At 38.5% G+C, this 14615-nt stretch overlaps 2 protein-coding genes across 2 annotated transcripts; one reads left to right on the top strand and one right to left on the bottom strand.

The window, feature by feature from the left end:
* Nucleotides 1-681: 681 nt before the first annotated feature.
* On the top strand, nucleotides 682-3046 carry LOC141912214 (uncharacterized). Its single transcript, XM_074803433.1, has 3 exons — nucleotides 682-808; nucleotides 1167-1394; nucleotides 2372-3046. Exons 1-3 carry the CDS (start codon nucleotides 682-684, stop codon nucleotides 2653-2655), a joined length of 639 nt encoding a protein of 212 aa, XP_074659534.1. The 3' UTR covers nucleotides 2656-3046.
* A 195-nt stretch (nucleotides 3047-3241) lies between these two features.
* On the bottom strand, nucleotides 3242-7156 carry LOC141912053 (uncharacterized). The gene is made up of 5 exons (XM_074803229.1): nucleotides 7096-7156; nucleotides 6873-7005; nucleotides 5657-6355; nucleotides 5021-5295; nucleotides 3242-4468 (listed from the first exon to the last, which is right to left on the bottom strand). The coding sequence occupies exons 1-5, from the start codon at nucleotides 7153-7155 to the stop codon at nucleotides 4199-4201; spliced, it is 1437 nt and encodes a 478-aa protein (XP_074659330.1). The 5' UTR covers nucleotide 7156; the 3' UTR covers nucleotides 3242-4198.
* Nucleotides 7157-14615: the final 7459 nt, after the last annotated feature.

The raw sequence follows: 14615 nt of genomic DNA, 5'->3' as shown, positions 1-14615 counted from the left end.
TCCGAGAGGGAGAGAGAGAGATATTGACTTCTATACTGCACAGAAGTCATTCCACGAGAAGTAACACATTTAAAGTACTGTAGCTCGGCAGGTGAACACTTCCTAGTCAAAATGGATGATAACAAAATCGCCGCGCTCTGGATCATAATTTTGGTAACCTACAGTTCAGGTAATTTGGCATTTCCATCTATATTTCCATATTTCTCGCTGAATGGGACGCCGTATCGTGGCTTCGTTGGACCAGTTTAAACATAAACCTAAGTTGTACAACCGTTGCTAGTTAGATTTAATACCAATCGAAGACTATCTTAGTTCTCTAGCCGTTCTACAATCTTAAACCGATCCTAAGCTCTAAGTTGTAAAGTTGAAGTCTTTAACCCAGAGCTCAATGGAGCAGTTTAACTTTTTACCCATGGGGCCAATATTGGAGGGTAGTTTTATCTCAAAAGGAATAGTAAATCAGGCAGATTTTTTTATGCAAATACTTTAACACTCATGAAATGTAAACCACCATTTAAACTGTAAAGAAATTTATAAAACGTGAAATTTTTAATGTTCTTCTTCGAAGATGGTGCGACGAAAGAGAATGTGGCTTTAGGTCGAACAACGATGCAGTCTAGCGACTATAGAAAAGACAAGGGGCTATCTTCGGCAGCCGTGGATGGAGACCACAATCCAGCCATGAAAAGCGGGTCCTGTACTCACACCAAAGACTCGAAATTGCATGGAAAGCCGCTCTGGTGGAAAGTGCATCTAGATGCTCGATACACAGTTACAAGTGTGATTCTGGTCAACAGAAATACGGCCGGTAAGGATTATAAAGATCGGCTGATTTTACTGTTTTGAAGTCGAGTTTTGATACAAACTCTCTTGGTCTGGCATTGAACGTGTAGACCATGGTCGCTCTTTCAATATCAACCTATGGCATAGTTATATAGATATGTTCTTGTATACAAGCTAACCGTTGCTGCTTCAAAGCAGTCATTACACATATCATTACACCCTTAATGTATTTGTTTATTCATTAATTTTGTAAAAATCTTTTATGAAAATAAATCATATCAATCAGTTTTAGCTTAACCCCAAAAGGGATACCGGATCCAGTGTCAGTTCAACTTTTAACGCCTAAACATTTTGAAATGAAAACGGTTTTTTTTTCGTTGCAGCATCCCGATTAAAGAAATTCAAAATTCTAGTCACTACGGACGAGTCTCCGCCGGACATGGATCTATCTAACATACCACAGAATACAATTTGCGCCGAACAGGAAGCGCAAATGAATTCGTCGGAAGTGAAAGAGTTCTTCTGTCCCGGTCACATGACCGGAAATACTGTCATCGTCACGAAGTCACCTGGTACAGGAGCTTTGAGCTTGTGCGAGGTGGAGGTTTACGGTAAGGGAAAAATCTTTCGTTTACTCTATCAACAAAATAAATTCGGCTTCACGATTTTTTAACAATCAAATTGAGTTCACCTCCGATTAGTTTCGCTGTAGAGTCGAAATTTTAGAATATTCTAATTTTAAACGAGTTTCTTTTCAAATATTCAACTCTGCACTCAAAATTACTAATATTTCAATTTCTTTTTTTACTCCACTGTCCGAATTAGTTTGTGTTTAATAAGTTTACTGGGATGCCCTGCGGGTCATAATGACCCCACCTAATTAGGCAGTCATAAATTTAAGAACTGTTGATGGTGGGGTTCCTGAGTTCTTAGCTGTGTTTAATAGCACCTGTGCTACATGAGAAGCCCAATTTTACATATATGAGCCTTGTCGGTTAGCAGAAAACTCACCAGGTGGTGCTCCATGAAATTAATTTTACCATTTTAACCCAAGGGGTCATATATGACCCATGGCCAGAGCGTGGCGTGTACGTTTTCAATCAACAAATTGGGGTCATATATGGAACTCTGGGCATTAATGGATGCACTTTTTCAGATTATGAAATTTCTCTTAAAATATTTAGGTACTCTAAACTAATAACTCTCAACTGTCATAAAGGACCCAAAATGAACTAAAAAACGAATATGCGGTTTGCCCTACTGCCAGAAGTATGTTTGGGCATCCCAGGGTTAACTGAATCATAATTAGTTAATTCTTCATTGCTTTAACCATGGACTCCGACCCGTTTGAATGCCCCATGCAGCCAGGATCAGTTCGTTTTCAATTACTGTAACTCTACATTGAAAAGTCATCCATTTTCAGTTGGTTTATCAATCGGAATCAGCTCATTATCTTCAATAGCTATATCGTTATAGTGGAAATCAATTACATTTACCGACGAATTTCATCATCAATATCTTAAACGGAATAAGTTTTTTTTTAAATGATTTCTATCATCTTCACGAAAAATCTATTGAATATTTCCAGGCGTCAAATTGGAAACGAACTGTACACGAATGAATTACGTCATCAGGAAGTATGACGAACGTACTGATGAAGCGACGATTCTGGAAACATTTCAAACTTGTAGATCTCGTATTGAATGCGCCGCTAAATGTAGCCGCCATACTGACTGCAAAGGGATCACGTATCAGCGCACTTCCGGTCAGCCGATGTGTCGACTGTTCACAACAGTTACAAACAGCTCTGCGCAACCTCAAACAGTGACAAACAATCAAATCGATATTTCCTACTTCAACAAACGATGTTAAACTCTACCAATAGAGGGTGCTATTTGGATCTTTAGCCACCCATATAAAAAATCTACACAAATAACGTTTCTAGAAAAACCAGATCGACGTCATGCATTCAAACAAGGCACGTTTGTTTTATTCGGTATTCGTTGAATTTTGGAAAATCATGGGTGCAGTAATAGTGTAATGAGACACTTCCCCGATTTAATCGTAGAAATTCAGCACTGACGCACGCTAGCGACACCTGATGGATCCTCACTTGCCACAGCCCTCTATTTTCGTCGTAGCTGACGTGCTACTCCACACCTCCGACACTTGGACCGTGGATCCTTGTTTGTCAGAAGTGGAATCCTCAATTGCACGAGTAGCTGTCCTACCGCACACTAGTGACACCTGGTGGATCCCGCTCGTCGCAAGTGGAAATCTTCAAAAGGCATTTCAGAAGTCAATTGTTCCAGGCACATTAGGATCTTTGTGTTATAGAAATTCAATTTAGTATTCTTATTTCTATCATTATTATTTTTATTATAATCACTATTATAGTTATTATTATTATAGTTATCATTTTTATCATCATCATTATCATTATTTTTATCTACCCTCTATTGCCAGTGCTATGGCACATTACCGACACCTGATGGATATTCACTTGCTACAACAGGGAACCAAGAGTGTTACAATACAAAATACCAATCGAATTGTAGAAGATATCAAAGTGTCAAAAACTGACACTTACCGGTGGTGACAAGTGAAATCCTCGATTGCCGCAGTAGATTGCTGAGTTCCCGCTTCATCGCTCGCCGGGTCACGTGGACCCGTGAGAAACAGTAAACAACAACACGTGATTCGTAGTTAATTGATCGGCAAGAATGTATATCTTTCACCGCTCGACGCTAACGAACTGAATTGTACTCGAGCCGAATCGAACATTTCCGCCATTGTTTGATTTCGACAACGGAAGAAATCATCGGTTTGTTGTCACTATTAGTCTGTCTAGACAACTCAAGCGCGCTTCATGTCGACACCAAGTGCTCGGAAGTAAATATTTTGTTTCAGTTCATACCTCGATAGATACAATATTGTTTCTAACGAGAGAAAGATATATGAGAACAATTGGTTTCGCGTCTCGACGATAACATGCGACTCGTCGACACGAACGACGGCTAGTCTCTGAAGAGGTGCCGATTATCGATACGTCTGCCAATAAACAGCGAATTGCGGAATTGAATTTTATTTATTTCAGACACGTGGTCGTCAGTTGCGCGCTTTTAAAAACGTAAATCATTATTCCTGTGTTTCTGTTTTTATCGATCGGCGATTGTTTACACCGAGAATACGATTTCCGAAAGATTTTGCTCCATACAGCACATACCATTGAACTCACGGAAAGCGCACTTGTAAAAGTATACTTGCACATTGCAAATAACGATTATGGCAATTATTATTATTACGACTAAATGTGTACAGATACTGAGTATATGAATTACATAAAATATCTATATATATGAATTTTTTCATTCTGAAAATACACTCACTCCCAACCCCGTTCATCGGTTCATAGTTACTTATAGGCTAAAGTACGAACGTGCAACAACTTGCCCCTATTTTCGTACAAATTAGAAATTTTACAGGCGAAATTAGCGATCGTGTTATTGCGAACGTGCATTCGAACCATGCTGGCGATCATGTCGGTAGATGTCAACGTTTTGTAGCTTTGTATCACTCGTTTAGCGTCCTCGGCTACGTTGGCGAAACTCCTGAACGGCCAATTCATCTCGTAGAAAGTGATATTCGGGCGGGGGAAGCCGGTCGCCGCGCAAGTCCATTCGATCTGCAACGAAAATCGAGCAACGGTAATTAAATCGATTTGAATTTCCATACTACCGACACATGCATATACAGTCAACTCCCGATATATACCGCCCACATCGGTGCAGAACGATTAAGGCTGTATAGAGAGTATGGCGGTATATCGGCGGGTGTCGTGGTATATGGGAGGGCGGTATATTGGGGGTGTTTTAGTATGTATTTGTATTGGGATGTACATTGAGAAAACCTGGCAGTAGGCGGGGGTCGTGGTATATGGGAGGGTGGTATATTGGGGGTGTGTTAGTATGTATTTGTATTGGGATGTACATTGAGAAAACCTGGCGGTAGGCGGGGGTGGTGGTATATGGGAGGGTGGTATATTGGGGGTGTTTTACTTTGTATACAGATGTACGTAAATTGAGAAAACCTGGCGGTAGGCGGGGGTGGCGGTATATGGGAGGGAGCATGATATTGTTAGATTGGTTTAAGTTTCCTGAATACGATGTCGAAATTAATTCTAATCCTGGTCTTAAGATATCTGAACATTCATCCAAATTTGGTAGAAGACGCTTACGTAGTGAATGCCCGGTTTAAGGTATCTAGTTTGGCGGTGGCTCCCGAGGGTCCAGATGGGTTTCATACGAGTAAACGGTATTATTCTGCCTTGATTGCCGGCCTCCGCGGTCCAGGTCTCCTGCGCGTCTTTATTCACGGGTAGATAATACCAGTTCATCGTGTAGACCCCGTTATTCTCGACCGTTACTGGTTTGACGATTTCGCGGTTGTGAACCTTGTAAACTGTGATAGGCGGCGCCGGGTAGCCGAATACGGCCACCTTTAAACCATTCGCTACGATTAGAAATGTATTTTGAATTTCTGTAAATTTCGATCGGAAAGTTTAACATTTAGTTTGAACGAAAAATGATACATTGTTCCTCCTAATCGGGCAGGTTATTTAGCAAAACGCATGAAATTTGTAATCAGTTCATTTCTGCCGGGTCTGTTATTGTTAGCTTGATCATGATTTTTAAAAGTAATGTACAGGGTAGATAGGCGGCCGGCCGGGTCAACTCTAACTAATTAAACCTCAGCAGAAAAGATGAACAAAGTATCAATTTTAGCCGATTTAAAGTCGAACCGACAACACGAAGAAAAACAATTTTCAATGGAAATTCTTCGGTTTGTATTTCATTCGTCGGACATTACGTACCCATGCCGTCTGCCAACGGTACGGATCCGTAGGCGTCGATCGTATCTTCGTTACCAGGATTCGTCGTTCTGTCGAGCACTTCCATCAATCGTACATCCATCCCTTTAACGACGCCCATATCGGCTCTCGTCTGTACGGCGACGCATGTTTGTACACTCGGCCTAGATCTCCGAAAGTTACCGTAGTAATTCACGAACACGCAACACAGACCCGTATCCCGTAGTCTATCCGGCGATTTTATCACGTTGAATCTTTGGTAGCGATATAATTCACCAGCAGAAAGCCAGGAGGATTTGACGAAATTTCCATTTCCGGAACTGTGCAATTGCGTGTGCTTTATTGTACCGTTCGTCGTGAAACGATAGCGCCATCTGTACGCGTCGACTGGACTACGCCGCGATCCATCGAATTCGGTTTTGTTCGCGGGCACCGTCACTCGAACGTTCAGCTCTACTCGTCCGGGGTCGTCTTCGATGAACAGAACCGCCCGGGTAGATTCGATAGTACCTAACGCGATTTCGTTTCGCAGGTTATCGCTCGTAGAAAAACTGGCCTCGAATGTGTGCGTCTGACAACCTTTGAGGGCTACCCACGCCCGAAACGACATTCCTCGATGTGTCGGCTGTGACCGATCTACCAACATCTTTGACCGGGTAGTGGTTCCCGCCTGAGTCGTCGCAATTGTGTAGTTTTCATTAGCTAAAGAATTAGAAAGCGAATCCTGTTATTGCTTGAGAAATTATTTCTATAGATAGCTGCATTAAGGGTTCCAGAATTCAAAAAGCTAAATGTGAACATCGAATTGAATGTCAAATATCAAAATTGAAAAAGAAGAATCTGCGTTGGAACACCAGCTATCGCACCAGATGGCGTGATCCGCACTCTTCTGTTATCAAAATTAGTTCATTTTCGATAAACTTTGAACCGAATTTTTAGAGTGATTATCGAAGGACCCACCGATTAAAATAGATTCATTTTCCTACTCAGATATCGGTTTTTCATTAATAATTCATTTATCTGAAAAGAATTTCAGTCGGTTTTCACGCGGAAGACCGAGTAACTACTAGCGAACCTGGTGGATACTCGCCTGCCACAAGGGTAATCCTCGATTGCCACAGGAGGTCGTGAGTCCCCAATTGATAACCCAAAGCAATAAGTAGCCTATAGAAAGTTGTATTCGGTTTGATTTATTAAATTAACTAAGCTAAATACATACAAATAATCGGAACGCGATTCAAAATCCAAACGACTTCGACTTCAAGACCAGTTTCGATTACGATTTCTAACGACAGTTTGTCTTCGAGGGCGGTGATTTGTGTCACTTTCCCCAAAACATCCGAACACAATTCCTCGAAAAAGACCAAAAAAAACAACTAATCACGATCCCGAAGAGATCGATTTAACGGAAAAGATCAGATTCCCCGAGATTCCCCGCATACCTGGGCAAAACTGCAGCCGATTATACCGAGCATCGATAGACACATACGGAATGGATCCATGTTTCTGGTGTATGGTGCAGCGAGATTATGTGATGGCACTAGATTACACAACGACAAATTCTCTTTTTATAACCCAGATAAGTTAAGCGTCGTAATTTGTTGGGGTAATAATAACTCTGCGGCGAAATAACTCTCCGTTCGTATATTACCTCTACAATATTCTCGGTAATATCAACGCGACTAATCGGGGCCGTAATTAGCTATGTTTATACAACACTGCAGAAAACACACGTCCTTTAACGGTAGCAAAAATTTATGAAGCATCATTGAAATTCAACTTCACGACGTGGGTACGAATCTGTTGACTGAAGTCGTAAGAAATGAAATCGAAAACACTCTGCAAATGTGAATCAACTTAAAATCATTGTCATTGACTGAATTTCTACCGCGGATTTTCATACAGAAATATTCACGATTTTTCTCGTCCCAGTAAAAGATATATGTAAAAAGTTAGAATTGTTCATTAAATTTCTTTGTTAAGTTATTAACATTGCGTACACTCGCTGTTTAATTAACGATGTCGTTACTAGCGCCACGTAGCGGCAAATAACGGAGTAACCAAAAGCTGGATTTTTATTGCGTATATTTACACATTGTAACAGAATATTCCAAGCACGATAAACATCTACAAAATATCATTAAATACTCGTTCCAGGTATTTCAGGTAATTATTTTAATGATTTTGGTAAAACTGAATAGAATTGATCGTTTATTGCATAATTTGGACACCGGTCAGGTACCAAGAAGGTCAGTCGTATATATAGAAATATTGAACGTTACGTAAGCATACTTACCTGGCACAGGGGTGCTCACCGTGATCTGGAAGGCGGTGCCCCTATGGCGAGGCCTGTCATTGCACAAAGACTGGTTGACCCAATACTACTCAATAATCATCGATTAATCATGTCTGGCCGAGGCAAGGGCGGTAAAGGAGCTTAGCGTTGTGTTAGTCGCTTTTACGTAGCGCCTTCCGCGCCACTCCCAGGTGCATAGTTTTTCATCAAAACCACTTTTGGATTACTGGATTATACCATACTTGTAACAGTGCTAATTCGCAGACTTAGCGGATATATATCAGCTCTTCGATACCGGACTGGAGCATAATCTAGCTGGAGACACTCATTATCGGTGAAATCTTTTCACTTTGTAGTGCACCTTTTTCATGTTCATATCATTTTGAAAATTAAAAGTTATTACATTAACATTTTCTCTGTCAATTGTTATATTGTTTGTTAAAATTATAACCTTTTGTCTCTTCGCACTTATATATATATATATCAGACGCACTATGACTACCCTCTTAGACAGGTCAGCTACCCTGATTTTAGAGCCTGAGCCTGACGATAATGACAATAGGCACATTAATCAGACAGAAATAATTAAACTCCTCCAACAGTACGACATCGAAATCTCTGAAATATGCCAAGTGTCGAGAACGTCCGACAACATTTATGAGGTCAGTTTTACTGACTCCAGAACGATTGGAGGACTTCTAAGAGAAATAAAATATAAGATACCCTCAATTAAAGGCACCCGAATAAATTTTCAACGTGCACCCAACGTAACATCCGACACGAAACCCTTTGTGTGGCTTCACATATATGGTGCACCTTTTGAACTGGCAAGCCAAGATATTGCCAAGAAACTTAACGAAAAATATGGGTTTATGACCCTTTCGCATAAAAGAGGAGTCCTCAAAGACTACCCGCAAATTTTTTCGGGAGTCCGTCACTTCAAGGGCTACATAGACAAACCTATAAATCGTACCATGTACGTTAAAAAAGCCCGAATCACGGTCAAGTACGATGGCCAGATAGTTCAACCTCCTCTTTGCTATGTATGTCGCGAGAGGGGACACATAGCAAAGGACTGCCCGAAAGATGCAGCCGCAACACAAGATCACCAACAGCATCTAACGTATGCCCAAGCGGTAGTTATACCACATGCTGTAGAGGAGCCTTCCCAAGAACCGGCTCAAATACCGCTCCCCGAACCTAGTATCGAGGAAGCCGATGAGCTAAACGATCAGGAATTTGAGCTCCCACCTCCATTATCCCAACAAACCGAATATACCTTGGATGTAGACCATAATATCCAAATATACAAAGATATGATCGACCTACCGATATATCCCCCTAGGACACGATCGTATGATGATAAAGCCGAACCTCGTGTGTCGAGCCAGGCTCTAACATCGACCCCAAAAAGACCGAGAAGCACACCCGAAGAAAAAATAGATAAAAGAAAGAAAACCTCCACAAAGAACATACAATTTGTTGAAGTCTAAATTAAATCTTCATGGATCTAAATCCTCTAAACGTAGTTACCCTCAATACTGAGGGCTTATCAACCAAAATTCCAGACATTGTCGCACAAATTAAAAAATTTAGAAAACCAATTATCCTACTACAAGAAACCCACAACCCCCCTGAAAGAACGATCAAATACCTTGAAAACAAGACTAACAACCATATTTTTAACAACCCAGGCACGAAACAGCAGGCTGGAACCATCTTTCTAATCCCCAACATAATAGCAGCCGAACACTATATAACCTTTCAGATTTTAATACCAGGACGACTATCACACATCTATTTAACAAATAAAACTAGCAACTCAAAATTAAGAATTATTAATATATACAACCCGGCTATAAATCTTCAAAAATCAGAATTCTATAAAGTCCTCGAACAAAAAATTAGCGTTGATAATACCCCCACTATTTTCGCTGGAGACTTTAATATTATACTCAACCCCCTAGATAGCTCGAAAAATAAGTTAGATCCCAGCTATACACGTATACGAGAATTCTTTAGTCAATTTTTGGAAAATAATAAACTCATAGATATATTCAGACACCAATATCCCAATAAAACTATTTACACACGAATGCCTAGAGGAAAATCTGTCTATAGACTCGCCTCTAGCCGATTAGACAGATTTTATACCAACGACTCACGCATTTTAGAAACAACTATAAGACATTTTCCAATAGCTTTTACCGACCACCAGGCAGTTCAAATCGAAATACCATTTCTGGATCCAATCTCTACTAGTAATTTACGACCTAAAAACAAAAACTTTGCACTCTGGAAATGCAACGTTAGCATATTAGAAAATAAGAAACTTAAACAATCAATTAAAGCCGATATTAATCATTACAGAAACTACACTAAAAAACACATGACTGCACGCGACGCCTGGGACAATTTAAAAGAAAAATTTAAAAGATCCATTAATAAAGTCACTATAGAACAAGCCCAAAAATATAAATTAGCAGAAAACAGTCTTGACGAAGAACTAACTTTGAAATCCCAGCAATATAATGACACTCCTAGCGAAACATTAGCAACCGAAATAAACAATATTAAAAAAGAACTCAATACTATACTCTCCCATAAAAATAAAGGAAATGAAATTAAAAGCAAATCTGACAATTACTTTGAAGACGAAAGCAGTCCCATTTATATTAAGAGACTTTTGGACTCCAAAAATAAAAACACTATCATTGAAACCTTGAAAAATAAAAACAATGACCCGACCCAAAACACTGAAGAAATTAAAAAGATCGCACAAGAATACTATCAAGACCTATATACCAAAGAAAACCTGAACGATGCCAAACAAGAGGAAATTACTAATTATATAGATAAAACACTAACACAAGAAAATGCGGACCGTTTAGAAGATTTTATAACTACCGATGAAATTTTTAAAGCACTAACTGACATGAAAAACAATAAAACGCCTGGACCAGACGGACTACCTAAAGAATTTTATTTGACTTTTTGGAAAAACATAGGAGAAGAATTAACTGAACTGTATAATAACATCTTCCTCGCTCAATCCCTCACAGAATCGCAACAACTAGCTTATATAAAAATTATTCCAAAAAAAGGTGATTTGGAACTTTTAAAAAATTGGCGTCCAATTTCGTTGTTAAATGTGGATTATAAAATACTAACAAAAGTTTTAGCTGCAAGATTGAAAACAGTTTTAGGAGAAATTGTCCATCCTGACCAAACATGTGGCATTCCTGGACGACAAATCTTTGATAATATATATCTGGCCCAAGATATCTTTCAATATATCCGAAACACTAATACACATGCAGCTATAATGTCTTTAGATCAGGAAAAAGCCTTTGACCGAGTAAACCATAACTTCCTCTTTAAAGTAATTAGTAAATATAATTTCGGACCAAACTTCCAGAAATGGATACACATCCTTTACGAAAAACCCAAATCTAAAATCATTATCAACAATGAACTAACCGATATTGTAGAAATTCAAAGGGGAGTAAGACAAGGGTGTCCCTTATCGATGTTATTATATGTTTTATGTATCGAACCTCTAGGCAATATGATAAGGAAAAACCCCAATATCTCTGGTATAATGCATCCTGGCGGTAAAAATTTAACTAAACTAACCCAATATGCTGACGACACGAATGTTTTTATTAGATCTCCAAATGAGATGCATGCGACCTTTGAAACTTTTAACGAATACAGTAAAGCCTCCGGCTCCAAAATAAATACCGTAAAAACAGAAATACTTTCGATAAACCCTAAACCACAATATATATACCCGACAGAATATATTAAAGACTTTATTAAGATTTTAGGACTAAAAATTGGGAAAGTGACAAATTCAGAATTATGGACACCTCTCTTGGAAAAAATTACTAATACTTTTAAAATAATGACAATTAGAAACATCAACTTTAGACAGAGAGCGACTTTAGCTAACACTTATATTCTCAGCACACTATGGTACATAACAAAATTTATCCCACTCCCCCAAATGTATGAACAAAAACTCCAAGGAGAATTATTTAACTTCATTTGGAACAATAAAATGCCGACAATATCTCGAGAAACAATGTACCTACCATTAGATAAAGGAGGATGTGGAGTTACGAATATAAAACAAAAAGCCAAAGCACACCTCTTCCAAAAAATTATTAGACTAAAACAGCTAACCATGCAACACATATATCCACAATGGGCTGACTTCACTATTTATGCCTTTGGATCATTAAAGATCAAGAAAATTATCCCTAATATTGATATAAGACACATTCCATTAAAACTAACCACTCGACCAGACTATCAGATACTCAATCTACTACAACAAGAGATCAAAGACAATGGATATGACCTGACCCAACCGACAGACACTTTGAAAACTCTATACCTACACCTTATTAAATTTGAAAAAATTAAAATTAACATCCAAAGAAGAAACCCTCATCTAATCAACGAAAAGATTTGGAAAATCATCTGGTCAAAAACAATGCCTGACAACTTCCAGGAACTGAACTACAGGATTGTACATGATGTACTACCCATGTCAAAGGGTAAATACATTGCCTTCTGCCCACACTGTAATCAAAAAGAAACCTTAGATCACACCTTTATACTGTGTCAACATATACAACCCATAAAAACTTCTCTGCTTGAATATCTGAAAAATACGAGTTCAGATACCTTATTGAACAATACCCTCGATAGGGAACTGATATTTTTCTTTCATCCTAAATTTAAGTACAAAGACAAACAGGCTGAGAACAACGCCAATATATTTATCACAACCTATAAATTCATCATTTGGAAACACAGAAACCAAACTAAGCATAAAAACGTTATACCTATACCCCCTATACTAGAATTTAAAAATCAAATAGCAAAGTTTAGAAGAGAAAATAAAATCAGAAATACTAATATATCGTAAACAACTGTTGAGTCTATGTACGCAGTATTGTTTTGGTATTATTTTTCAAAAACACAACGTCTATATGTATATGTGTGTATATATGGATACGTATGTATATGTCGGTATATGTAGATATGTACGTATACATCACTAAAATTTCATACATATTCAAAAATAATATCGGGGCAAACCCTTTATAACCATTTATACTACGCTTGAATGCCCGTACATTAAAACTCTGGAAATCCGCCACCACAAATCATATTCTCTTTACATGCGTGTAATACGTCTATAAACATATATACAATATCCCAATATGAACCTGGCTCGACACACGCGTGATCCTAATTTGTAACGAATCTACTTTCAAATATGTAAAGATTATAACCCATATGATCCTCTCTCTGCTTGCTAATAGAAAGATTGAAACCAACGGCAACTTTTTCTTTCCTTTTCCTCCAGGAGTTTCTACGTGACTGTACATAAAAGTACAGGGTTGTTTAGAGTGTGTACTGCTGTACAATAATAGCTACACAACCATATAATACCAAACTCTTCATATGTGTGATCACTATACTATAGAACCATCCTCTCCAAATACGCTTTGAAAAGAGGAGTTTAAACCTGGAAGTCAAATATGTATTGACATGAACGGAACCTCCCTTTTACTTTTCAATAATCTCTGTATCTGCACTACACATGCTGAGATATAGAATATCTGAAAGACTATCACCGCTGCATAAAATTGTGGGTTAATACAGGCGTGTACTGCTTCAACATATATTATAGCTACACACCGTATAAACCACCATAATACGTTATCTTGGTAAAACCCCAAGCGAAGCGGCTGTAAGACCAACTATACATATATAGGTATGTATTTTTATACATATGCATCTGTGCGTACTGCTGTATTTATAGCTACGTACACTTCAGAAAACGGCAAATCTGCAGATCTGTACTGTGTAATGCACAAAGCTATACACTATAGATCAAAACTAGTTTCCCGACTATACTTCTGCAAAATCAGAATATTCACTCTGATACCCCACAATTGAAAATTACCCCAAATGTAACGTTCATTATTACGCTACCAATTTTCGACGAATACGTATATCTGACAACCGTCTCCTCTGCATGAACGATCTGCGTTTGTCAAAGCCCAAAGGAATTCAAGGCATATACATTATTGGTACACCTTTTATCTCGTACCAAGGAAAATATTATGCACAGGCGTCTCTTGATACGAACGACCGCCCAAAAAGATCAGCAGCAAAAACAGACCTGTCTTATGTGTAATGCATATGTAAATATATTATATAGCTACACATTACAGATCATAGAAAACCTCTAATACCCCTTGATCTAACTTCCAAATCCACCCTCAAACGATACTATTATAAATACCCAAAGTGAAATGACTGGTAGATGAACTCCTGACACCAACTCTATATAGAACCTGTATATATAAGCATATTTATGTATTCCTTTTACATAAGCTTATGTACGTACTGCTGTGAAAATAGCTACGTACACTCTATAATAGATATCATACCACGCTGTAATCCAGCATAAACTGTCTAAAACTGGCATTAAACCTTATGCAGATCTACAGTGTGTAATGCTATAGCAACATACTGTAGATCAAAACTATATAATATCCTAATTATACATATGTATACTCAGAACCGTCACCCTGATAACCCCCGAACAGCGTTCACTATTTTATTAAATGCTGTTACCCG

This window comes from Tubulanus polymorphus, chromosome 10 (genome assembly GCF_964204645.1).
Source record: "Tubulanus polymorphus chromosome 10, tnTubPoly1.2, whole genome shotgun sequence".
In the NCBI taxonomy this organism is placed as follows: Eukaryota; Metazoa; Nemertea; class Palaeonemertea; order Tubulaniformes; family Tubulanidae; genus Tubulanus; species Tubulanus polymorphus.
The sequence above is the reverse complement of the archived record's forward strand: the minus strand, read 5'-3'. Positions and strand labels throughout refer to the sequence as shown.